Source organism: Pavona decussata, unplaced genomic scaffold (assembly GCF_977016875.1).
Source record: "Pavona decussata unplaced genomic scaffold, jaPavDecu1.1 SCAFFOLD_84, whole genome shotgun sequence".
Taxonomy (NCBI): domain Eukaryota; kingdom Metazoa; phylum Cnidaria; class Anthozoa; order Scleractinia; family Agariciidae; genus Pavona; species Pavona decussata.
This window is the reverse complement of record NW_028145502.1, coordinates 2,355,379-2,382,591: the sequence shown is the minus strand read 5'-3', so window position 1 is coordinate 2,382,591 and position 27,213 is coordinate 2,355,379. Positions and strand designations below refer to the sequence as shown.

General features: G+C 39.8%; 2 protein-coding genes across 3 annotated transcripts in view; one reads left to right on the top strand and one right to left on the bottom strand.

Moving 5' to 3' along the window:
• The window catches only part of LOC146475408 (uncharacterized), a 31,771-nt gene that overhangs the window by 554 nt on the left and 4,004 nt on the right, over positions 1-27,213 (top strand). Inside the window, exons 2-19 of one of the 2 annotated variants that reach the window (XM_085115829.1) lie at positions 12,557-12,610; positions 13,939-14,049; positions 15,075-15,296; positions 15,892-16,661; positions 17,208-17,376; positions 17,745-18,055; positions 18,567-18,981; positions 19,825-20,054; positions 20,625-20,775; positions 21,359-21,423; positions 21,745-21,784; positions 22,690-22,746; positions 23,314-23,360; positions 23,783-23,911; positions 24,460-24,639; positions 25,335-25,444; positions 26,195-26,348; positions 26,622-26,767. In XM_085115829.1, the coding sequence (XP_084971955.1) occupies positions 12,557-12,610; positions 13,939-14,049; positions 15,075-15,296; positions 15,892-16,661; positions 17,208-17,376; positions 17,745-18,055; positions 18,567-18,981; positions 19,825-20,054; positions 20,625-20,775; positions 21,359-21,423; positions 21,745-21,784; positions 22,690-22,746; positions 23,314-23,360; positions 23,783-23,911; positions 24,460-24,639; positions 25,335-25,444; positions 26,195-26,348; positions 26,622-26,767 (3,361 nt within the window). Of the gene's footprint in view, positions 1-12,556; positions 12,611-13,938; positions 14,050-15,074; positions 15,297-15,891; positions 16,662-17,207; positions 17,377-17,744; positions 18,056-18,566; positions 18,982-19,821; positions 20,055-20,624; positions 20,776-21,358; positions 21,424-21,744; positions 21,785-22,689; positions 22,747-23,313; positions 23,361-23,782; positions 23,912-24,459; positions 24,640-25,334; positions 25,445-26,194; positions 26,349-26,621; positions 26,768-27,213 lie in introns of both variants that reach the window. The other variant, XM_085115828.1, reaches the window with a different exon arrangement.
• LOC146475409 (uncharacterized) lies at positions 6,390-7,550 on the bottom strand. Its single transcript, XM_085116037.1, has 2 exons — positions 7,201-7,550; positions 6,390-7,125 (listed from the first exon to the last, which is right to left on the bottom strand). The coding sequence occupies exons 1-2, from the start codon at positions 7,548-7,550 to the stop codon at positions 6,390-6,392; spliced, it is 1,086 nt and encodes a 361-aa protein (XP_084972163.1).

Here is a 27,213-nt window from a genome sequence, read left to right as displayed (position 1 = left end):
TCAACCAGCGAGTTGTTTTCTTTCGCGAGTTCCACCTAGACGGATTAAATCCGCAATTGGAAATATAGAAGCAGCCATTTCCCGGAGCCATTTCTAGATCTAGACAAATTATAAAAGAAAGCACTTCGATGAAGAGCGCGGAGGGTGGCTGAAAAGCCTTTGAATTGCCAACATCTGGAATTTTAGAGAATGTGTTCGACTTATACGCCAGGTGCAAAGGCAAGACCAGATTATGAAAACAAACAAGGTTGTTTGCAGATTCGTCCGGGAAGAAAGCAATCCCAAAGCAATTTACTTCACACTTTAAAATTCAGGGGGGTTCATCTTAGTTTCAGTAAGCAACTGGCAGGCTTATCTTGTTAAACGATCCATTCCTGCACGGCCTAAAAATTCGTTGTCTGGTTCCGCGTATGTTTTGCATTAAATCGAATGAGCAATGAATACGTCTCTTTAATTGATCGTGTCTCAAAAGCAGCTTCAAAGCTATATTTATCTCTCTACTGCTGGACACATTAGTACTGATACATGATAAACGTCTCCCTAGGCCTATACTCGGCTGTGTAATTCATTTTTGCTTACTCTGAAACGAGTTAATTAAACACGGTCTTTAAAGAAAGATGAAATTTCCGTGCAAAAATCCTGCCTCAAGAGCTGGGAAAACTACCGGGTTGCTTTAAGTCTTCCTGTCTTTTGTTCCCTTCTGCTTCAACCCCACGACCTCTTTGACGTAAATGGACAATTTGATACAAAACAACATTATTTCGCAAAATAAGGTTTAGTTCTTCGCACGATCAGTAACAATATTACACAAAGAACGAATCTTCCAGATATGAACAACAATTTTCATTCTGCAGAGTTTGCTATGCTGAAAAACAAAAATAAGCAATAGAAATATTTTTCCGTAACTTTCACATGAGTGGTCACACTGAATGATTTTATGCACAGACCCCCCGAGGCACAGACTCCAAACTATGAAACATATTATCTTGATGTAAGATTCGAAAACAATAGAAAGAAGGAGGTTCAGGTAATCTCATACAAAGTGCTTTCGACCGTAAAACACTCAGCTCTCAGTATACTGAAACCCTCCAATATCAAATTCTCCTATCTTCTCATGACCTCAGGGTCTGAATAAGCCGATTGATTTAATAAAGAGAAATTTGATGCTGATCACAGTTAGGGCTTAAAGGGTTTAAAAAGTGCACATCGACCTGAGTCCCTAAATTTTCTTTTCCGGACGCGGTCGCCAACATTAAGCCATTTCGTCTCGCGAAATCTGTATAAAGACAAACACTTTGGGAGCTATAAGGAGTTTTAGGGACAGAAAAAAAGTATTCAAGTTGAGTTGATCAAAGTTTTAATTCTCGTTACCTACTTGTATTGACAGTTTTTCAAGGCATTGGTATTGTAAGAAGTTAGCGTTTTATCATTCCCCTGCAAGCTGGTCTGAACGTGAGTTGGCAGATACTTTGTAGGGCTGGAGCAAGATGCTTTTATGAGTAATTCTTTTGACCTTGCGCAAAAACATTGATTCACTCAGTGAAACAATTTCAAATTCAGTTGACAGCTTTTTCAGCTTGGCTTCCGCAGCAATTTCATCTTATTAGCGTTGACACTTGGTAACATCTTGCTATCATCTTCCTTAGCTTTAGGCTAATTTCTCAGTTTTACGTCAATTATGGCAACGTTCCACATACGAGCTTTTTATCGAAATACAGTATGCCAAATATCGGAAAATACCCCCTCGTATCGAATCGATTAGAAAAGGTGGTATCGGCCAAACCATACTGTTTCGGCTTTGGCGACATGCATGGAAAATAATACTTACTCTTGTTGTTCGGGATTAAGATAAGATCCTCTTCGCTAAAATTTCCCACGACTTGAATATTCATCAGGTGCCTGAAAAAGCGTTTGAATTTTGCTAAAACTCTATATAGCTATAACGCCTCTTGAAAAATCACCCTCATTTGTTTTCTGAAAGGTTCCAAAGGCGTTCTCAGCTAACGACATCTTTATTGCATTTTTTTCAAGGCTCGACGGACACATTGGATTCCATAAGCTCATCAGAATCATCAGTCACTTCATGTAAGTATGATCGAGTTTGAGCAATTTTCAAAGAATTAAAATAACACCAAACGTGTGTTATCTCCTGTTATCTCCTGACGGTAAAAAAATACTTAATTATTCGTAATTTTTAAAAAGACTTGTTTTCTCTTGTATTGAAGTTGAATCAGCTGAGTTTTCTGAAAGTACTGCTCATTTGAACCATCACCATGGTTTTTTTTTATAATATGCAGGACGTGACGTTTTAAATATAAACAAAGGTATTGAACTGAACTGAACTGAGAATTAGAGCAAGGCATAACTCCTAGTTAGATCTGAAAAAAAAAAAAGCATGAAAGAATAACTTTTTTTTTTACTCAAATTTTGAAGTTCAAATGACTCACTATGTAACCCTAAAGTGCTTGCAGGAGCTCCTTGCATACTCAATTTGGAACCAGGTGCACACTCTTTCAATGAAATTATTTTTCCGTATAACTCAGTAATAGATCTAAAAACAAGATCATTATTTGCTCCTGATTTCAGTCTTGCCCGTTCGTCCTCCAATGCCTTGCAAATGCACGAGAATATGCCTCTTAAGGTTAAAATTCTCGTAGGCTCGCGGATCGAAATTGTTCTTAAGATCAAGAGCTTATCGACGAACGAAAGAATATCGTAAAACACCGGAAAAATTGATAAGCGCGACGCGAAGCGGAAATACTTCAAGAATCCAAACCGAAACAAATAATGGAAATATTGTCAATAAACGCAGTAGGGACACTTAATTTCAAACGAAAGAACGCGCAAGGCACATTAGAGATCAACTGAGGGAAAAAACCCGCCTATTGTATAGGCTTGAAAGCATGAGTCTTACTACGCGCTGAACCGAGACGAATGAGCAAGCACTTTTAGGGGGTATATACCTTATTTCAATTACTCCTTCCCCAAGTCCCAGTGCCACTCGAACCAATTAACTGCCAACAAAAGGAGGTCAGCAGGAAAAAGCATAAAAATTCTATTTGGAGGCAAATATTTTACGTATACTCACTGACTGAAATTAAAGGAATCGTTTTACTAATGTTTTTCAAAGGCATGAGTAGAGTTGTATCGTAAGTCGGTTACATGAGAAAATGAGAATATGAGAGTTAATATTTACAAATATATGAAGCCTATGTACATATAAAAGAGCTAAGTGAAAAATAGGGAACTCGTATTAGAATACTAATCAATTAAAGGGTGTAGTGGAAAGCGCTGAAATTAAAGCAGAATAAATACAGAAGATAAAGGCAAGCATTAATGTGGTGCAAAATAATAAATAATAAATAATAAATCTACATATTCACTTGCAGGCGAAACGATCCCCAGAACTGGTGCACGCAGACGTAAACCACATTATAGCATCAGCTTGTCCAATATCAGCGGAAATGTTGCAGTTGGATCTCGATCAGCAAGGATCACAGGTGTGTTTTTAACTCCACATGAAGAACTATTCAAGTAGATTTTATACCAATGACTTCATCCAGTTTCTAATTGGTTGGAGTCGACTTCTGAGGTGCATGTGGTCACCATATATTTTAGTCCATAAAAAAAATCATCATCATCATCATCATCGTCTCCTTCTATCTGACTATAGGTGAAATATTTTTCTCAATAGTTCTCCACTCTGCTTGGATCGGTTGCTGATGATTAATAAGACATGCATTTTTTTGTTCTGATTTTTTTTTTACGATAAAGAATTGAAAAATTGTCAAATACTTGTGAATTGCTCGTGGCTAGTCTGACGCGGCGTTTCGTCTCGGCCAAGAGACTCTTCAGAGACCTTTAGAATTTATAGGCAAACTCGTTGAGCATCACGCTCAAAGTCCCGTTCGCAAATTCAAGATGTTAGCAGTCTGGCCCTCTATCGCAGAGGGATTCCCAACCGCACGTACACGAGTTGAAATTACGATAAAGAATTGAAAAATTCAATTTTTCACAAGTATTTGATTTGAAATTGGCCACTTTTGAAGAAAAAAAGGTTAAGTGTCTCATACCAACTGTTTCCTAGCATAAAGAGATTATTTCAACTGAAGTCCCATGAGCTATCAAAGAGAGTAGTGTCTAACATTTTTGTTGCTTGCGAATCTGAAACAAAAGTGACGTAAACAAAATGAAGGAGACGTGCAGGTGGACAGAAATCGATTTGAATGTTGCTGACTCTCTCAAGGCCTCTCCTCTCCCAACTGAGAAACTGAAGCTCTGGATGCGTGCATTCCCGGTGGGCGTGTTTTCAAGTGCTCAAAGATGATTTGTTACATGCAACTGAAGGAACAATTATACTGATTGTACTGTTGATGATACCACTGGTTAAAAGGTAAATATGGGTAAACATAAGTATGCTTCTTTCTTTTCAGTTGGCGAAAATCGTACATCCGCGGACGCTTCACAATTTCAAGCGGCTTCCGGTCCAGCCGAACAGGAGAATCAAAACGACAGAGTCCCAGATGACCATCCGACTCGAGTCGGTGAACCTGTTCCAGGATCCTACTGTGTATACAGATATTCTAGACTACAATACGAAGAAAGAGAGGGAGAATCAAATCCAAAACCAAGCAAAGGCATCGTCGTAAATAATGGTATAAAACTGACATAGTGCTTTTTTGACCATTCTCTCTTCTTCTTCGTCGTCGTCGCCTCCTCCTCCTCCTCCTCCTCCTCCTTCTTCTATTAACTTGAAAGTTATTATTTAAATTATGTTGTTATAATTAGGCAACAATTTGATGTTTCCACCACAGCCGTATTTTGACCGGATGTTTCCAGATAGTTTGAGTTTCTGTCATCACATGAAGTTTTCAGTGGCTTTTGTACCTTTTTACATATTTTCTCAAATGGCTTTTTTTCTTTGAGCTTTGATTTGAGTTCAATTTGACGAAGAAATCAAGAATCACAGATGGCTGTTCCAAGACAGTCCTTTTCGAAAATTTTAACTCTCTTGTCATGTTGCGCTTTATTGAACTTGGAAGTAGCGTCGGATTGGCTATAAGCCATTCAGGGTGCACAATCTACCCCATCCTCGAGACTCAGAAATACTACTCAGGTCGAGGCTAGCTAGTTATGCAGAGTTTTGAACTTAGTTACAATAACGTTTTTGATGATATAGTGAAATCAGTGGAACAATAATCTAACTAATATGCATTGGTGGCCATTTTGAGTGCATTCTAACTCGATTCGTATGACAATGATTTTATTTAGGCAACGAGGAATATCAGTGGTCCATTGAATCCTTCTACGAACACCCAGATCGATTCATCCAAAAGATGGATAAATCCAGTGACTTGTGCAAGGAGCAGCGTGAGCAGTTCATCCTCCTTAAAGTTCTTCCAGATCTCGAAGAATCATGGAGTAGATGCTCTTCGAAAAACAAAGAGGTCTATAAAATTCTAACGAAACTTAGCTGCAGCCTAAACAGCGATACAGTTGTCAAGCATTCCCTGCAATTGCTCCTTCATCTCATCTGCAGAGAAAATAAAGAACCTGGAATATGAATACCGCCAGGTGAGAACGAAAATGGCTTCCACTGGAGAAGAGGGCGCTAAGAAGCTTCAAAGTAGCTGCGCGTTCTACGAGGAACTAGATGATATTCTAGGGACACGGGACGCTATTAACCCTGATCGCATGACCAAAAGTTCTTCAAAGGTCATTCCAAAGAAGAAGTCTCCCTCAGCAGGACCAGTCTCGAAAGAGGGAGAGAACTCATCATCATCCGCGAGCTCTGATTCTCAGCAGCCTAGCACAAGTTCGGCCTCAGATGAATCACCACGAAGTCGCAACAAGTCCCACCAAAGACAAAAGGGAAAGCCCCTAATTAGCGCAAGAGAAAGGAGCCAAATGACCAATATGAAGACCCTTACATGAAGGGAGTATGTGACATGTGGCGTATTTCCATGGAAAAGCAAGCCGAACGTTTCAACTGCAGCATGGAACTTCAGCAGGCTGCTATACAAAGCCAGACAGAGCAGACCAAGGCTCTTGTGTCAGGCCTAAAAGACATTTTAAAAGACTGTTTAAAAAGTGACTAAAAAGATGTTGCATGCATTGCCGGTTAATTTGAACATTTACATGTTCTGTTGTTGTTAGCTAGCTGGCTTCGCAGAAGCTTCATTTATTATTTGTATTATGAATAGTAGAGTAACAGGCATTCAATCTTTTTGAGCATTGTATTGATTGTAACACAGCTTTTGGGAAAAAGAAATGGAAAATTTTAAAAAATCAAGCTCAATAAATGTGCGTTTTATAAACATAAAGAAAAACATTGTCACGCCATTGAATTACAGTGCGTCGTAATTGGTGCAATGAGGAAGGTGGCTGAATTAAAGTACACCCTGAGAAAGTAGATAATCTAGCATAGTTTGGCGTGTAGCTGATCCGTCTTGTGCTTCATCATCTTCGTCTGCGTCGTTTTGATCGTCCGGTGGTGGGCGAACGTCGTCATCATCAAATGAATCCCCTTGCATCACACAAAAATTATGTAAAACACATGCTGCTATCACCCTTCGCGGTACGGAAGTGTGACTCTGTTCAATCTTTTTAAGTAAAAGCCTCCAAAGTCCTTTTAACAAGCCGAACGCCCTCTCGATCACTGATCTCATTGCACTTAATTTTTGATTAAAGCGTCTTTTCTGAGGCGATAGGCGCCCTCTGTTTGGAAAGGGCTTTATTAGCCAGTTTTTCAAAGGATAAGCACTGTCACCTACTAGCATTGGCCTCAACAGTCCCCCATTGACCATTCTTGTAAGTGCTGATAAAATTTCTTCGTTTTCTGCAAGGTCAAAAATTCCACTCAGTCGTAGCACCCTCGCACCGTGAATACTACCGGGATAGCCCACTGCTACATGTTGAAAAAGCAGCCGCGAGTTCACTATCCCTTGCAGGTTGATGCTATAATACTGTTTTCTGTTAAAGTAATCTTCCTTGTTCTCCGGTGGCGCGTTGATTTCTATTTGGCAGCCGTCAATTGCTCCTACAATTTGTGGAAACTTGTATTCTTCTTCAAAGGTGTCCATCGCTTCTTGCACTTCGTCTTCAGTGTAAGGGAATCGAATAAATAAGTCCTTTTTTCGACACAAAGCTTCCTCGAACTCTTGACATATCACTTTAGCTGTAGATTTTCCCAGGTCAAACTGCAGTCCACATGACCTATAACTGGTTCCAGTGGAAAGTCTCCAAACACCAACAGCAACACGCTTCTCTACAGACACAGGCTTTCTCAATTTCGTTTCCTGTCTCGTCAGATCACCACGAAGAATTCGGCAAAGCTCGTCAAACGTTTCACGTTCCATTCGAAAGTTTGGTTTCCAAAGAACATTCAGCCGAGGTGATACTAGCATTACATCAAACCAGTTCTGTGGTCTTGGCCAGGCCCAAGCTCTTCTTCTTACGTGCCGAAAATTACCTCGTCTTCGGTGAACGCTCAAAAGTAGGGCGGTCAGAAAAAGCAGGCTTTCACTCTCTTGAACAAAATCTTCCATCATTCTTTCACGAAGGAACATAAGATTTTGTAAGGTTATTTGGCTGATCAACCTTTGCAAATTTAATAAACAGACAACAGTCGCAATTAGTACAGCGATTTTACGGCTTCTCGGTCTCATGTTTTCTTACAGCAATATTATTAATAGCTTAGGAGCAGGAACTCTCAACAAACCCTACTGCATGGGCTTACAAGGAGAGCCCCTCGTACGTAAAGTTGTTGAGTAACCACTCTGAATTTACATGGCTGTGTCCTTTATGTAGGTATTTATTTTTGTCTTTTACAATACCTCTGATTATTAACAACATAATTCTCAACAATTATAGAAATTCACTCACAGAGAAGATATATTTTATATTTTTTTCTTAAAAATATATATTGATTTGGCAGTTTTTACAGCCGTTGGAAGGCTGTTCCAGACCTGACTTCCTCTATATTTAATTGAGTGTTTGCTGTAATTTGTTCGTATATAGTTCATATGAATCTTCGAAGGCATTAATCGGGGAAAATGTACATGCGGTGTCTGTGATGAGTTTTACGGAGGCAGGGCAGTTCAACTGAATCGCCTCGTAGCTACTGTGAGCGTCTCCCAATCCGGCCCCAAAATGCCAAACTGGAATCAACTTCTTCACAACCAACCAAACAGACAAAGCATTGCTCACAAGCCAGTCAGCTCCAAATGCAGGGGAAGATGAAGACTTCACATGGATTCCTCAACCAAATGGACAATCAGACTCAGGGGCAGATTGTCTCGACAGGGCGAAGAATTCACGGGCGAATCTTGTAAAGGCCTCGCAAGTCCTTATTTCGCCCGTGGAATCTTCGCCCTGTCCGACTGTCTACTCCTGAGTCACCGAGGATCTGGCACCGGAACCACCTTCATTTTGAGTTCTCCAGATCGAAAACAAAACATCAAAGAAGTCAATAGAAAATTCTCGCAGGCGCCAAATGCGGCATTAGAGTGTTTTCTGCGATTATTTCGCGGAGGAGGAGCAGGAAATTTAAAAGGAAAACTGAAAAGGTAAAAAAAAGAGGGTCGCGACCTTCCACCTCCTGGCGAGAAAAACAAATTAAAACAAAAAATCAAGGTTCACTCCCTTCCAAATGCCGTTTTTTTTTTTAAAAAACTATTAATGACCCTTCCCCAGTGTCCCTAACCCAGTTCACCCACTCCCTCCACTCCTCCCCCACTCCTCCCCCACTCCTCCTACCGTATCTGTTCCTTTGGCTGCTGCACTCCGATTCGTGGTGATAAAATGTAGCTTTATCTGTCTTTGTTATCCTTCTTTCTTTCTTTTCTTCCTCTTCTTATTATCTGAACTGTGTGAAGCCAATAAAGTCTTCAATTTCAGTAATATTATTACATCATTCCAATTCCAGACGTTTACACATTCGGTTAAAAATTTTTGTTTATTTAATTACAGGAAGAGTGTTTTGAAGTTCCGTCATGGCGTATGCATTATTTGACGCGCCATTGACAACATGCAGGGGAGTGGGGGGCTATGAAATTACAGCACTGTTTGTAATTCAACCAGCTGAAAAAACATTAAACGAGAGATCAGTCTATTAATCCCTTTTATAACAGTAAATAATTGATAAAAGACCGCGGAACTGCCAGAACACGCAGGATGTGTGAAAGATCTAATTCAGCCAAAAATAAACATATAAGTTAAGTAAGAAAGGCTGATATTACCCGCGGGGGAGGGGGTACTCCTCGGTATTCTTGGTGGTGGTGTGCCGCCCGGGTCTTCAAATCCCGACCCTATTTCAGACCTAAACATGCCATTTTCCACACCCGTTTTCAGACCTGACCTCTAAAATTCATACCCGTTTTCAGACCTGATAATTATGCATCAGTGCCGAACGGAAGTTGACGCAAGGAGTATAAGTAAGCTGGAATGACATAGTTTATCTATTTCTTTTTTCCGCTATCAGTTGGTCGTTCCAGTTACGTACTGAGAAGAAAAATATGTTTGTAAGCTTTCGTAAATGTTCCCGGCCCCAAAAACCCGACCCGATTTCAGACCGTAATTGTCAAAATCTATACCCGTTTTCAGACCAAAACGGCTGAAAAACCATACCCTTTGGGGCGGCACATACCTATATACCTTATATGGGGGAGTACCCCCCCCCCCCCGGATACTACCTAGAAAACTTAACATGACATCGACATGATCTACAGACCAAACCGAAAGTAAAAAACACAACCGTGGACAGCTGTTTTGAGCAAAGCCAACCAGTTCGAAAGCGGAGACTGGAGGAGAGAGTGCTCTTGATAGACTGCTGAATAATGAAGGAGACCCTTCCGTTCGCTGCGTGATCACATTGTCTCTAACATGCATTAACGTGCTACAGTGGTGTAAAATATACAATCTGGAGCTAAAATTACAAAAAAATGTGCTGCGATAGCAAAACCTATTCGTTCCATTGCGCAATCGCACAGGCAATTTCCGCGTATGGTGTCATAGTCCTAAATGTGTACGGGGCTTTCCCGGAGTTTTCTTTACCACTCAACCGTGATATGCCTCATCATAACCATCTGCAATCGTTGAAGAAACCATTCTTGTTAGGCTGTTTCCAAATCGACGCCTTGCATTTGATTGCCACCTGTTGATATGGCGTCGGGTACTGAATTCGGTAAGCGAGTAACCTTAAACACACTTTAGAAAGTATTAATGTTTGTTTATGTACACACGCGTGTAGCGAACATTCTAAGTGGGGCCAAGCTGAAGAACTTTGTTTAAAATCAAAGTGCTCTAATTTAGCGGACCCTTAGGAAGTTGTGGGAAAATCTATAGGAGCAATTAACTTCTGCCTTTATAGTTTGTCCATTTACAAGTATGTGATTTAACAGGTACTGTTAAATGCTGGATGCCTGGTATAAAGGGGATAGACTCCCATACCGTTATCTCAGACGTTTACACTTCGTTTAAGAAGAACGAAATACCTCGCCCACCAGACGATAAATCTGTCTTCGTCTATAGATAAACAGGTCGAGACGCTCAACCAGCGAGTTGTTTTCTTTCGCGAGTTCGTCCTAGACGGATTAAATCCGCAATTGGAATAGAAGCAGTCCTTTTCCGGAGCCATTTCTAGATCTAGACAAATTATAAAAGAAAGCACTTCGATGAAGAGCGCGGGGGGTCGCTGAAAAGCCTTTGAATTGCCAACATCTGGAATTTTAAGAGAATGTGTTCGACTTATACGCCAGGTGCAAAGGCAAGACCAGATTATGAAAACAAACAAGGTTGTTTGCAGATTCGTCCGGAAAGAAAGCAATCCCAAAGAAATTTACTTCAGGGGGCTTCATCTTAGTTTCTGTAAGCAACTGGCAGGCTTATCTTGTTAAACGATCCATTCCTGCACGGCCTAAAAATTCGTTGTCTGGTTCCGCGTATGTTTTGCATTAAATCGAATGAGCAATGAATACGTCTCTTTAATTGATCGTGTCTCAACAGCAGCTTCAAAGCTATATTTAGCTCTCTACTGCTGGACACATTAGTACTGATACATGATAAACGTCTCCTTAGGCCTATACTCGGCTGTGTAATTCATTTTTGCTTACTCTGAAACGAGTTAATTAAACACGGTCTTTAAAGAAAGATGAAATTTCCGTGCAAAAATCCTGCCTCAAGAGCTGGGAAAACTACCGGGTTGCTTTAAGTCTTCCTGTCTTTTGTTCCCTTCAACCCCACGACCTCTTTGACGTAAATGGACAATGTGATACTACAAAACAACATCATTTCGCAAAATAAGGTTTAGTTCTTCGCACGATCAGTAACAATATTACACAAAGAACGAATCTTCCAGATACGAAAAACAATTTTCATTCTGCAGAGTTTGCTATGTTGAAAAACAAAAATAAGGGATAGAAATATTTTGCAGTAACTTTCACATAAGTGGCCACACAAAATGATTTTATGCACAGACCCCCCGAGGCACAGACTCCAAACTATGAAACATATTATCTTGATGTAAGATTCGAAAACAATAGAAAGAAGGAGGTTCAGGTAATCTCATACAAAGTGCTTTCGACCGTAAAACACTCAGCTCTCAGTATACTGAAACCCTCCAATATCAAATTCTCCTATCTTCTCATGACCTCAGGGTCTGAATAACCCAATTGATATAACAAAGAGAAATTTGATGCTGATCATAGATACGGCTTAAAGGGTTTAAAAAGTAGACATCGGCCTGAGTCCCTAAATTTTCTTTTCCGGACGCGGTCGCCAACATTAAGCCATTTCGTCTCGCGAAATCTGTATAAAGCCAAACACTTTGGGAGCTATAAGGAGCTGTAGGGACAGAAAATAACCATTCAAGTTGAGTTGATCAAAGTTTTAATTCTTGTTACCTACTTGTATTGTTTTTCAAGGCATTGGTATTGTAAGAAGTTAGCGTTTTATCATTCCCCTGCAAGCTGGTCTGAACGTGAGTTGGCAGATACTTTGTAGGGCTGGAGCACGATGCTTTTATGAGTAATTCTTTTGACCTTGCGCAAAAGCATTGATTCACTCAGTGAAACAATTTCAAATTCAGTTGACAGCTTTTTCAGCTTGGCTTCCGCAGCAATTTCATCTTATTAGCGTTGACACTTGGTAACATCTTGCTATCATCTTCCTTAGCTTTAGGCTAATTTCTCAGTTTTACGTCAATTATGGCAACGGTCCACATACGAGCTTTTTATCGAAATAGAGTATGCCAAATATCGGAAAATACCCTCTCGTATCGAATCGATTAGAAAAGGTGGTATCGGCCAAACCATACTGTTTCGGCTTTGGCGACATGCATGGAAAATAATACTTACTCTTGTTGTTCGGGATTAAGATAAGATCCTCTTCGCTAAAATTTCCCACGACTTGAATATTCATCAGGTGCCTGAAAAAGCGTTTGAATTTTGCTAAAACTCTTTATAGCTATAACGCCTCTTGAAAAATCACCCTCATTTGTTTTCTGAAAGGTTCCAAAGGCGTTCTCAGCTAACGACATCTTTATTGCATTTTTTTCAAGGCTCGACGGACACATTGGATTCCATAAGCTCATCAGAGGCATCAGTCACTTCATGTAAGTATGATCGAGTTTGAGCAATTTTCAAAGAATTAAAATAACACCAAACGTGTGTTATCTCCTGTTATCTCCTGACGGTAAAAAAATACTTTATTATTCGTAAAAAGACTTGTTTTCTCTTGTATTGAAGTTGAATCAGCTGAGTTTTCTGAAAGTAAGCTCATTTGAACCATCATCATTTCCTACTCCATGTTTTTTTTATAATATGCAGGACGTGACGTTTTAAATATAAACAAAGGTATTGAACTGAACTGAACTGAGAATTAGAGCAAGGCATAACTCCTAGTTAGATTTGAAAAAAAAAAAAAGCATGAAAGAATAACATTTTTTTTTACTCAAATTTTGAAGTTCAAATGACTCACTATGTAACCCTAAAGTGCTTGCAGGAGCTCCTTGCATACTCAATTTGGAACCAGGTGCACACCCTTTCAATGAAATTATTTTTCCGTATAACTCAGTAATAGATCTAAAAACAAGATCATTATTTTCTCCTGATTTCAGTCTTGACCGTGCGTCCTCCAATGCCTTGCAAATGCACGAGAATATACCTCTTAAGGTTAAAATTCTCGCAGGCTCGCGGATCGAAATTGTTCTTAAGATCAAGAGCTTCTCGACGAACGAAAAAATACCGTAAAACACCGGAGAAAGTATAGTTCCCATCTCGCCAACCGGAGAGATTGATAAGCGCGACGCGAAGCGGAAATACTTCAAGGATCGAAACCGAAAGAAATAATGGAAATATTGTAAATAAACACAGTAGGGACACTTAATTTCAAACAAAAGAACGCGCAAGGCACATTAGAGATCAACTGAGGGAAAAAACCCGCCTATTGTATAGGCTTGAAAGCACGAGTCTTACTACGCGCTGAACCGAGACGAATGAGCAAGCACTTTTAGGAGGTATACTTTATTTCAATTACTCCCTCCCCAAGTCCCAGTGCCACTCGAACCAATTAACTGCCAACAAAAGGCGGTCAGCAGGAAAAAGCATAAAAATTCTATTTGGAGGCAAATATTTTACGTATACTCACTGACTGAAATTAAAGGAATCGTTTTACTAATGTTTTTCAAAGGCATGAGTAGAGTCGTATCGTAAGTCGGTTACATGAGAAAATGAGAATATGAGAGTTAATATTTACAAATATATGAAGCCTATGTACATATAAAAGAGCTAAGTGAAAAATAGGGAACTCATATTAGAATACTAATTAATTAAAGGGTGTAGTGGAAAGGGCTGAAATTAAAGCAGAATAAATACAGAAGATAAAGGCAAGCATTAATGTGGTGCAAAAAAATAAATAATAAATGTACAATTTCACTTGCAGGCGAAACGATCCCTAGAACTGGTGCACGCAGACGTACACCACATTATAGCATCAGCTTGTCCAATATCAGCGGAAATGTTGCAGTTGGATCTCGATCAGCAAGGATCACAGGTGTGCTTTTAACTCCACATGAAGAACTATTCATTACAAGTAGATTTTATACCGATGAGTTCATCCAGTTTCTAATTGGTTGGAGTCGACTTCTGAGGTGCATGTGGTCACCATACATTTTAGTCCATAAAAATCATCATCATCATCATCATCATCATCATCATCGTCATCATCATCATCATCATCATCATCATCATCGTCATCATCGTCTCCTTCTATCTGACTATAGGTGAAATATTTTTCTCAATAGTTCTCCATTCTGCTTGGATTGTTGCTGATGATTAATAAGACATGCATTTTTTTGTTCTGATTTGAAATTACGATAAAGAATTGAAAAATTGTCAAATACTTGTGAATTGCTCGTGGCTAGTCTGACACGGCGTTTCGTCTCGGCCAAGAGACTCTTCAGAGACCTTTAGATTTTATAGGCAAACTCGTTGAGCATCACGCTCAAAGTCCCGTTCGCAAATTCAAGATGTTAGCAGTCTGGCCCTCTATCGCAGAGGGATTCCCAACCGCACGTACACGAGTAGAAATTACGATAAAGAATTGAAAAATTCAATTTTTCACAAGTATTTGATTTGAAATTGGCCACTTTTGAAGAAAAAAAGGTTAAGTGTCTCATACCAACTGTTTCCTAGCATAAAGAGATTATTTCAACTGAAGTCCCATGAGCTATCAAAGAGAGTAGTGTCTAACATTTTTGTTGCTTGCGAATCTGAAACAAAAGTGACGTAAACGAAATGAAGGAGACGTGCACGTGGATAGAAATCGATTTGAATGTTGCTGACTCTCTCAAGGCCTCTCCTCTCCAAACTGAGAAACTGAAGCTCTGGATGCGTGCATTCCCGGTGGGCGTGTTTTTAAGTGCTCAAAGATGATTTGTTACATGCAAATTTAAGATTTGAGTATGTTAACATGGAAGACAACTGAAGGAACAAGTATGATACCTGATTGTACTGTTGATGATACCACTGGCTAAAAGGTAAATATGGGTAAACAAAAGTACGCTTCTTTCTTTTCAGTTGGCGAAAATCGTACATCCGCGGACGCTTCACAATTTCAAGCGGCCTCCGGTCCAGCCGAACAGGAGAATCAAAACGACAGAGTCCCAGATGACCATCCGACTCGAGTCGGTGAACCTGTTCCAGGATCCTACTGTGTATACAGATATTCTAGAATGCAATACGAAGAAAGAGAGGGAGAATCAAATCCAAAACCAAGCAAAGGCATCGTCGTAAATAATGGTAAACTGACATGTGCTTTTTTGACCATTCTCTCTTCTTCTTCGTCGTCGTCGCCTCCTCCTCCTCCTCCTCCTCCTTCTTCTATTAACTTGAAAGTTATTATTTAAATTATGTTGTTATAATTAGGCAACAATTTGATGTTTCCACCACAGCCGTATTTTGACCGGATGTTTCCAGATAGTTTGAGTTTCTGTCATCACATGAAGTTTTCAGTGGCTTTTGTACCTTTTTACGTATTTTCTCAAATGGCTTTTTTTCTTTGAGCTTTGATTTGAGTTCAATTTGACGAAGAAATCAAGAATCACAGATGGCTGTTCCAAGACAGTCCTTTTCGAAAATTTTAACTCTCTTGTCAAGTTGCGCTTTATTGAACTTGGAAGTAGCGTCGGATTGACTATAAGCCATTCAGGGTGCACAATCTACCCCATCCTAGAAATACTACTCAGGTCGAGGCTAGTAATACAGAGTTTTGAACTTAGTTACAATAACGTTTTTGATGATATGGTGAAACCAGTGGAACAATAATGTAACTGATATCATTGGTGATGGCCATTTTGAGTGCATTCTAACTCGATTCGTATGACAATGATTTTAGGCAACGAGGAATATCAGTGGTCTATTGAATCCTTCTACGAAAACCTAGATCGATTCATCCAAAAGATGGATAAATCCAGTAACTTGTGCAAGGAGCAGCGTGAGCAGTTCATCCTCCTTAAAGTTCTTCCAGATCTCGAAGAATCATGGGGAAGATGCTCTTCGAAAAACAAAGAGGTCTATAAAATTCTAACGAAACTTAGCTGCAGCCTAAACAGCGATACAGTTGTCAAGCATTCCCTGCAATTGCTTCTTCATCTCATCTGCAGAGAAAATTTCGGAAGCGACATTGAGAGTTTGATGGTTCTGGAAGACATCATGAGATCGTCGATTTTCCCGTCTGAAGGCATGTTTAAAAAACATGAACATTCCGAACGAAAACTCAAGCTCTTTTGCTATAGTCGAGTCTTGTCGCTGCTTTTGATGCAACAAATTCTGCAAGATGAGTTGCCTATCTTAGATCTGGAAGAGGATCTGAAAAGAGTACAAAAAGAACTAAGAAGTCGTTGCGACCAGGTTAAAAACAAAAGGAAGGATGTTCTTCGTTATTCGATGGAAGCCACCCTTGAGACAAATTCTCATCTTCAGAAACCAAACGACAACTCACCAATGGCTGCAAGGTTAAAGAGCGCCATCGAAGAATGCCAAGCGTTCTGTGGAAATTCGAGAAAAGAAAGCAAGGATTTGGACATTCTCCGATCACTAAAACAGAGGAAGAAAAATGGAGAGTGGATTGACCTGCACTGCATCTTAATTCATCTACATGGAAAGGTTAAAATGTTTCCTTCTAGTTTCGTTTTTTCTCAGAGTTCTTTAAGATGCCTCTGTGTGCATTTTTAGTCATTACTGAGGAAAGGTGGACACAACTGGTCAAACTAGTACGTACACAGGACATGTATCATATTCTGAATGAATTAAATCTCATTGTAGCTCAGGGGCTAACACGAGCGTGGGTTGTACGCTGATTGATTCCCTTGCATTTAGTAAAATACTTTATTTAGTGAATTCTTGACCTTTGTTCAACATATAAGTGCATACCTGTTTGTTAAAAACCCTGTCATTATCAAATAATTAATAATGCCGGCTACTCAATTCAAATTCGCCCCGCAACTGGTTTGATAAAAGCTTTTTTTTTAATAAAGGTAGTGAAAGCACTTTTTAGCAACAACAACAACAATAACAATAACAACAACAGCAACTTTCTATAAAATGCTATCAAGCGAGACTAATTAGCTGAATCATGTTATTTAGTATCTCTCCGATGGTTGACCTCTGAAAGTAAATGGGAATTCGTTTCCAATTAATTTTTCGTCCTAGGTACACAGCGAGCGTCCTGTTCCACAAATGGAGACCGAAAGGCGGGCCATGAAACTTATCAGACTTATCGTGGAGGCCTACTTACAGGGAGGGGGTGGAGCCGACTGGAGATTTTGCTTATTCGCAACGTCACTCCTTGTCGAAATTGCGAAGAACAACGTGACAAAAGGTGATGTTGTATAACTTACACAACTTCTTGCAAGCTAAAGCGGGACTTAAGTATTTGTAAGTCCAACTGTTCTTTATTAAAAAAAATCAGGCAAATTCGTCACAATATTACCTCTCAACTTATCTTAATGATTCTCGATTGTATTTTACAATGTCACGTTGTTCATGACGACACATTAAGTCACGAAATGCATCTTAATCGTGATTTTTAAAAATATTCCTAGCACGTTTTCTCTGTAGTTAATTTAATACAAAGAGTTCTGATTTGTTTTACATTTCAAACGGCAATATGAATGTTTTTCAAATGTCGGTAAAATGCTGCTTTTTGGTGTAAAGTAATTGACGTTTGCGTTCTCCTTTCTTTGACAGAAATGAGGAAGGAGGCCGGTGGCTGTTTAGTCAATCTCCTGAGAGATGCAAAGGTGCAGAAGAGACCAGAATGTAGGGCAATATTGCAGCAGCGATCTTCAGAGTTGCTTTTCTGCCCCGACAGGGACACTAGAACGATTTTGGCCCATTTCCTATCCAAAAACAGGAATTTAGAGGACGCTCTTCCAGCAAACCTACATATCGAGCATTTGCCCTCGATGTACAGGACACAAATACTGGAAATAAATGGCACAACTATTCGCCAAACCTCGAGCTGTTTTATCAACCATGGAATGTTTCAAAGACGAAAGGTAACGGTGGTATGATCAAATCGAAAAAAGAAAATAAAATCTCGCATTAAGAAAATGAGTCGTTGTTTGGGTAAAACTTCTTTGAAATTGTTCGTGATGAGAAACTGACGTTATATCCCAGAGTATAATTGTCTTCGTCGCTTATTGAGTGAATCAGTAAACTAGATTGTCACTGCCTCGAAATAATGTAACATTATCTTACCATTTTCTAAATCATCTCAATAGGGTTGAAAGAGTTTTCACATTTTCCTCTCCTCGTTTCAGTTTTCGACCGTAACGTTGCAGATATCATATCCGGAAATAAGGCATAGCTCGCACACTCCTTTGTAATAGATCAAAGCTCCAGACTTAGCCAAATGTGTGGTAACTTTTTGGCCAGAGTTGCAATTTTTGCTGCCTGAAGGTTCTCTACGAATCCTATTCAGTGTGGAACATGTCATCGTCCTGTAGACATAGCTTCTATGGTGAGTTTCAATTATGAATGCATTAATTGGTGCTCTGGTGTTGCTAGGTGGCCGTTAAAGTCCTGTACGCTAAAAAACATCATCTGTTGGAGGAAGATCCAAAATTCGAGGCCAGAGAGCGGCTCATTCGAGAAGCTTCCAATATGGAGCGATTAAATGTATCCCAGCACCCAAATTTTCCTGTGCTCCTTGGCTACGACACTGTGAGTTTACCGTACCATCTCATCACGTCATTTGAAAAATTTGGCAACCTTTTGCAGTTTGTTCGAATGTCTCGTGAAAGAGAACCACATCTGAAACCGACGCAGCTTCTCAAGATGCTCAGTGACATCAGTGGGGCTCTTTTGCACTTAGAAGAGTTGGGCTTGGTGCACCGGGCTGTTACGGCGGAAAACATTCTCGTTGGGGAAAATTATGTGTGTAAATTGACTGGATTGCACACAGTGCGGCCGTTCAACCAAGGTACTCTAACAGTTAAGAAATTGAACTTTCATGCATGGTAATCTTATATAAGCCCATTCGTTGAGTCCATACACTTTCATAAGCGTAAAAATTTTTTTAAACCATTACTGACACTTTTTGATAATCATTTTTATATATCAATCCAATCAGATATACATTTGTGTCATGCATCACCTAGGAACACGATGTGCCAACATGCTTTCCTGGGTATCCTGTAGATCATGCAGCATTAACTTGACTCTAGCGCCAGGAAATTATTCATTTACATTACAACATGCTGTTGATACAGAATTGACTTGACTCAAGGGATGACGTCTGTACAGTCTCCTGTAGCTCAGTGGTAGAGCATCCCAACTAGTAATCGGAAGGTCTTAGGTTCGACTCCTGATAGGAGCACTCGGATTTCTTTTGTGTCACTTTCTAGAACAATACATCATTCTCATTTATTCACCAGGCTTGAAATATACCATCACATTTATTTTATAACATAAAAGTTGTGAAAAGGTCTGGTCCCAGTGTTTTCAGCACTCAAAACGACAAAAATGACTGCTCTTAGCTTCATTGTGGAAGAAAACCGTTCCGTTCTGGGACGGTTTTCTTTCACACAAAGAAGGGTTATGTACCCGAAACGTCTGTGTTTTTTAAACCATTACTGCCACTTTTTGATAATTATTTTTATATCAATCCAATCAGATATACATTTTCAAGTTTCACGCATCGCTTACGAAGTTTCCGTTCACCGTTTATTTGAAACGATTGTTGTAACTTGAACCATCTTCAGTACTACATATCATTGAAGCACACTATAAAAGATAACTTATGCATTTGTCACACTAACAGCAGATTCCGCCTTGCTGTATGATGGTTATTGCTCAGCTGAAGTTCCAGAGTATGTAAGCACACGCGATGAGGAAGATCTACCCATAAGATGGAAAGCGCCAGAGTGTTTAAAAGAACATCGCTTTTCCACGGCCTCTGACGTTTGGGCCTTTGGGGTGCTAATGTATGAGGTTCTTACCTTGGGATGCACTCCATATAGGCACGTTTTGGAAGATAAAGAAGTGCCTTATCACGTAAGTTATCAAGGCACATTCCTAATCTTTCATATATAATCTAAACGTTGTGGCATTAATTTGGTGGGTTCGTTGCACGAATGTTCGATATATCTGTAAAAGTATGCATTTTCTGTTCGTTACCCAGACAATAGCTTGATACCTACAGCCATCAAACTGTTAGCGATGTAATGAGAAATTTAGTGGTAATGTTCCTCTAGTGGTTTAATTGGAAGTTACGTGTAAAATGTGCACAAGATATTAACTGTAGTCTCATCCTTGGTATAAAAGTCGGCCAAACTTTCAAGTGACGTAACACGAAGGAAAAAATGGTATAAACCTTATAGTAGAACAATGGGGTACTAGGCAACAAAAGGTAGAAAACAAAGAAAATATCACAGTTTTTTTATACCAAGTATTGGTTACGCTAGCCTAACCAGTGATATGTTCAAAATGTCAAAATAGCCCGGACTTTTTCTGCCACCAAACTGATGCGTAGGACCATGTATAGAGGTATAGTCTATACAGACAGATTACGTGACTGTTGACCAAAACAATTTTTTAAAATGTATATTTACTTGCATTTACAAGGTGTTGGATTTGAAAGAAGTCGTTCCTAAGGAACTTTGCATTGAGAGCAGAGAGTATGAACTCATCAAGCAGTGTTGTGAATGGCAGTCAAGCCGCAGACCTAGATTGAATAAGGTCAACGATACGCTTCAGGATATCCTTCGTCTTGCAGGTAATTGTGATTTTGTTTTTTGGGGAAATCGCGTTGCGGTTTTGGATAGCCGGTTTAAGTCGTCAAACTTTTACCTCTTAAACCCATTTGTATGGACTGGATTGTTGTATTCGCTTTAACAATCAACTGGTATCAACTTCAACTGTCATAGAAGGGTTTTTGATTGACTGTAGTGAAACTAAAACAAACGTTATAACAGATTAATCACAGCAGACATAAACAACGCAATGAACCAATCAGAATTCAAAACAAATACACGTAACCGGCGCCAAGCACGGGAAAAGGCGTGCGAGCGAGGCACAATTGGTTTTGGTTTGCTTTCCATTGGTTGAGAAAATAGCGCAAACTGTGCCAACCAATCACAGAGCGCATTGATGCAAAACCAAAACAAACGCAAATAACTTTGGATAGTCAACTAAAAAATACTCTAACCAATAATGCTATCACTATTATACAATACTGCTATTTTTAGTGCCTTATCCTATTTTGCGCTTAACAAAAAAGCGCAAATACACGCAAACTACATTTATCAAGCACCTTCTTTGCCATTTTAGTCTTAATCACTATTTCGTTTTTTTCTCAGAGGATCGATCAAGGCCTGACCCACCGCCACTAGAGATGCAGCAAATCAGTGGGTGTGACAGTTCTGTAAGTTTCGTTTTTGTTGTATTTTGTTTTATGTGTTTTAACTATTTTTCGCCAGTTGTTATCAGATCCTGGGAGTAGCGCATTCAGAAAATACAAACTTTGCAAATTTAATTTCACGTACAGCTAATTTTCGGGGATTTCAAGCGCTGTTACCTACAAAAAGCAAAAAAATACAACATAAATTAAAAAATCACCGGAATTACATAAAAGTCTAACAAATTTCTAAGTATTCTCAACAAATTATTCCAATTCTTTAGTTGTAAAACTTCTCGTGGAAAAGCTCCGATTACCATTTAAACCATCTCTCTTTTCTCTCTTTAGAGCGTTCAAGATGCCGAGGATTTGTACAGCTCAATCTTTGGTACGTTTTTCATGATGACAAACTCGAACTTTTACAGGCTTTCATTCTCGCTCTTTGCCAGTTTATGCCTAAAGATCGCCATCGTTGTTGCTTGCGAGGTCTTAGTTTTATCCCGTCTAGTAGATTAGTTGGCTGAATTTTCGGTGACAGCTGTCCATCCTCTTCAGGGTTGTTTCCAAATGTTCGTTTTGTTTGTTCTTTTCGCTATCATCATCATTTTATAAAATATGAAACAATGAACAAAAGTGTACGCACGAGGGAAAGTTTCCCTCTTGTTGACAGCGTTGCTGTCCAAAGTACAGCGCCAGCGCTCCTATAAGTACCTCTATGGTAGTTGGTGAAAACTTCGCGCTTGAAAATCCCAGCTTACCTCGAGGGTCTTCCTGGAGGCATGTCACTCTATGACCAACTAATTTGCTAGATAGGACAACAACCTTCCTAGGAACAACGTCAAGCTTTGAGCAACATAGACAACTGTCTATACTTATTACTTGTAATAATCAAAGATTGGGGAGGGCGTTCGATAATCTAGATTCCAGGCTCTTTCTCCTTTGTGATGTCATCCAAAACTGCCAAAAAATCTGCGGGGGATGCCAGATGCGCGTCCCAAGATCGATTCATTCACTGAATCAACGTCGTCCCATACAATCTCGACTCCAATCCGTATAGGAGTGCGTTCTTCCTATGTCGAACTCAATAAATTCAATTTCATTTGAAGTTAATCCATGCTGCATTCCTGAATACGGTGGAGAATATTGACCGTTCAAAGCAAAAACGCTTTGAAAAGACAGAAACCCCTGTTGGAAAAGTACGGTCGTTCTCTATGCATACGTACCGCCTTGCTTTTATTTCGGCCATAGCCTTTCATCATTTCGTATAGCTATCCTTTTTCTTTATTCTTTCAGACAATTCTGAAAAACAGGAGTGGGATTCAATCAAACTTGATCAAGAAGAACCTTCTGGTAATGCTGATTGTCATTGTTGTTGTTGTTGTGTTTTATGTTTTAATACCTTTTTGTTTATGCCTTGTTGTGGACGATGATGCTTTTTTTTTAATAAGAATATTTTATCGTATGATATTGACCTTATACACTTAAATATGCAAACAAATTTGGGATTTCATACACTACAAGAATGCTAAAAACCTCATAAAGAAGTGTGTACCGTTACAGAGCAATGTAATGCTTCCATTTGAAGCTGTTCTTTCATTAAACACACGTATAACCTATTTGAGACCAAAACACCATTCTTCAGTTCCAGCGCTGTACTAAAACTAATACGAAATGTCAGTAAAGTTCGCGTATAGAAAAAATATAAAATTTATAGTGACGGGAGGGAAATTGCATTTGATAGATGAAGAGGATAATTGGAAATAAGGTAGCTCAAGGGAAAAAATAGTAGTGCAGATATAAAGCGTGTTTTGCTTACGAGCTCAGCGTTCTGTTTACCATTCTACCCTTCGATATACAAATCATTTTAAAAAAATTGAAAACCGTTACTTAACTTTTTCTCCGTGAATTTTTCTCCAGCTCTCTACGAAGAAGTCTTGACTGACTTTCTAAAGAAAGACGTTCAGGTAAAAAGCTTACTCTAATTTTTTTTTTGGAACTGAGTGAAGTATATGAAATTCATATTTTTGAACTGAGGACTAAAGAATTACGAAATGAGAGACCACCGCAGTTATGTACGTAACTACAGCAGCTGCGATAAGAAAGGCTTTAACAAATCCAGGCTCTTTTATCGCAGCTGGCTAAGTTGCGCACAAAATATTACTGAAATGGCATCTCATTTATTAGTTCTTTCTATCTGTGGTTTCTGAAATCAGGTTGCAGTCAAAAGGAATAATTCGCTCATTGGACTGGCAGCATTTTGAAATATGAATAGACGGACAACACTACAAAGTTCAAACTTATTAACACTGAAAAATGGAATAATAATTTGTCTCCCTTAAATCCCAAGCCATTAGCCATTAACGTCTTCTTCAACCGTTAATTATAGGGTTTACCTATGGTATGGGAGAGAATTTCGCAACAAGATGAGCAGCATGTGAGAGAACTCGTGGGTCTCAACAATCCACATCTTGCCTCAATGTGGAAAGTAGAATCCTTGGATTCACATTACTGGATAGTGAGTATTCTTATGTAAACATATCGCGAGAACTTTCAACATCAGCTGCGTTATCATCCCAACAACAATCATTGTAACGTTTTCTAAGAGCTCCACGGATAATATAACCGAACTAACCAAACGGCGCCACAGCTACAACGCAGCTCAACTCGTACCTAACATGTTTTAATGCTCAACCACGTGCTTACATCCGGGTAAGTCAAGATCTGAATGAGACACACTTCATGTAAAACTCAACATAACGTGACAATCATTATTATCATAGGATTATAGACATCAACGTCACCATCATCACTATTATGGCTGTAACGTATCGAAAGCGGTGTCCAAATCCTTTCCATACTTCTTGACAAATTGCTAATAGCTGTCAGATTACGGTTTGCAATTCCTTTGAGAAAATCATTTGATATCTTACTCTCAGTGTTTTACGAGTATGTCGGTTATGTGTAAAATCACTTTTTATTTCTGCATAGTTTTTACACAGAAGTTTAAGAAGCCCAAAGATGAAGCCCTGGGACTACTTTGCTAACAAATTTTGCATTCATTAGATCTCACCGGAGTGTCCCTATGGCAATCTAAAGGAGTACGTTCTTGACAGACAGTGCAAACAGGGGGACATAGTCATGTTTTTGTCCCAGGTGGCGTCCGCTCTCCACTATCTACATGTAAACCACATTGTACACGGGGACCTCCGAGCTGAATATGTAAATGTTGTATCACCAGACAAGGTAAGATGACCCCTGAGTCCTTAAAAGTGATAAACACACGGTTCCAGCTCATAATGTTAAACGTCATACTGTTAAACGTCTTGGTCACCATAAGGACGTTCTTTCAACAAATGCAATCCTCGCTATTCTTGCCAAGCGAGTCTGATCATTTTCTTTATACTCGCCTGTCTCCTATTCGAAGATGGAATGAGGACACGAACTACGGTTCGAGTCACGTCTGCTGTTGTACACAATCGTTCAATTATTGAATCAATCAATCAGTCAACCAACCAACCAACCAATCAATCAATCAATCAGTCAATCTTTACGGCGATCATTCGCCGTCAAGCCTTTTAGTGAACAAAGTTTCCTGGAATATGAGGACCCTTGCTTCAGTATGTGTATAGGCTCTACGGTACACCATATTGCAACCGATCATTTGTTTATTCCAAGCGTCCACCATTCATTAAACCGGCTGATGACAAACTGTGTAAAGCATTCCCAAAAGGCCAAAATGTCTATTGATAGAAGTAATCTTTTCAAACGCTTATTGAAGTACTACTCAACAGGTGGTTAGGGGTGAAGTACCTATAGTCACTCAATTTACAAGACGACGTGACGGGGTGCGAACTCAGAACGGGGCGAAGTCACCTATACTCGATTTCCAAACCAGTGCGTCATGAAAGTCTAATCGAAGTTTTCACTGGCTTTTGCAGGTGCAAGTTGGCCGTCTGGGTCGCTCAAAGACTCTTTCCATGAGTGCATATGAAGTAACCAGTACATCATGTGTAACGCAAGCCGCCATGCCACCAGATTCAACGCGATGGTAAGCGATTGTAAACTAGAACTAAGTGACCCATACTACCTCCCTGAGTTAGGATTAGGTAATTTGCGCGCCTACTGCCTTCCTTGGATGTAGTAGCTTGAGCTCCAACTTGAGCTCGAAGAGTTTGTAAGGGAAAGAAATTTGGGGTTGCTTGTAGTACAGTTGGGGGGCTTCTTTCGTGTGGTACCGGAAAGAAATTTGCGGTTTCTTTTAGAACATTTGTTTTTTTTATTTTTTAGCACTGCTTTGTAATACTCTTACGTAAATGGGAACGAATTAAATAAGGGAGAGAGGAAGGGAGAGAGGAAGGAAGGGAGGAAGGGGGAAAGAAGGAAGGAAGAGAGGAAGGGAGGGAGGAAGAAAGGAAGTGAGTGACGGAGAAAGGGAGAAAGGATGGGAGGGAGGGAGAGAGGGAGGAAAAAAAACGCAAAGGACAGAAACAGGGAGGGAGGAAGGAAGAAAGCAAGGAATGAAGGGAGGATGGGAGGGACGGAGGAAGTAAGGAACGGAGAGAGGAAGAAAGGAAGCATGGAAGGACGGAGGTAGGAATGAAGGAAGGAAGTGCGGGAGGAAGGGAGAGAACGGTGGAAAAGGAGAGAAACGTTACGTTTCGCCATCCACAATATTTTGGCTTTGTAGTATGAAATTCTTCTCAGCTTAAGTTGTAATTCAGCGTTTCAAAGTCTTATGAGTCTCCAAACTTCGTTATAAATATGCAAGATTTCAACCTGAAAATGCCCTTTTCCTCAGGAGTGCACCAGAGGTGATCCTAGATGGCCATTACACACATGCCAGTGATGTTTGGGCGTTTGCTATCCTTGCCTGGGAACTATACACATCCTACCAAAACGGTCAAGATGAGCGAGAGTTTTCAGTCCCATATCCGGGTCTTTACAACCATGAGGTGAGCATTAGTGCTACTGCTTGTCAAGTAAAGCCTTTTGCTCCCTGAATGTGCCTTTGCGAGTCACCACATCAACCATTTACACACAAGTGATTCTAGAGTTCAAAAAGAGAGAAGACTACTCTGCCAAAAATGGTTGAAGTTTCAAATTCTGAAACTTGCAAGAGTATTATGCATCAGTCCATGATACGCGTTTCATTGTAAGGTGTTTGATGGCGTATTTCTTACGCCGCAGCTGCAAAACTAACCAGTCCCAATATATCTTCACGTCAGATTCTGTCTTCTATGAGAGACCACGGACCGTTGGACCAACCAGAGGGCTGTCCTCAGTGGGTGTATATTATCATGCACCAGTGCTGGGCATATGATCCCTCACAGAGACCTCCTTTTCTCGCCATTGTTGACTGTCTTACAAGCAGGTATTTTAGCCCAATAATTTTCATTGCATGTTTCCTTTCAAAATCCAAAACGTTAAAAGAAACCAGGGACGAGTTGCATAAAACTTAACGGCGGGCGTAAATGCTATCGTCAGACGTTAAAATACTGAACGTGAATGGGCTGAAGGTCTGGCGTTAGCAGTTACGCCCGACGTTAAATTTTATGCAACTCACCCCTGATGATTAAGATTTTCCAAGTAATTACTTTTACGGCTGTAGCTTGGTGGAAGTATTGGCGATAATATTTTAACAAAATATTGATAAGAATCTGATATTATTAGTTTCACCTGTTTCTGTAAAGAAAAAGATCCAAAGTCATCCCTACCAGTTAGGACTCTTAAGATAAAGGTCGGGCCAGTTGCCTAATGACCCCCAGAAGATCGTTGTCAACTAGTTGGATATTCCTGTCCATGGAAACTAGAACCGCA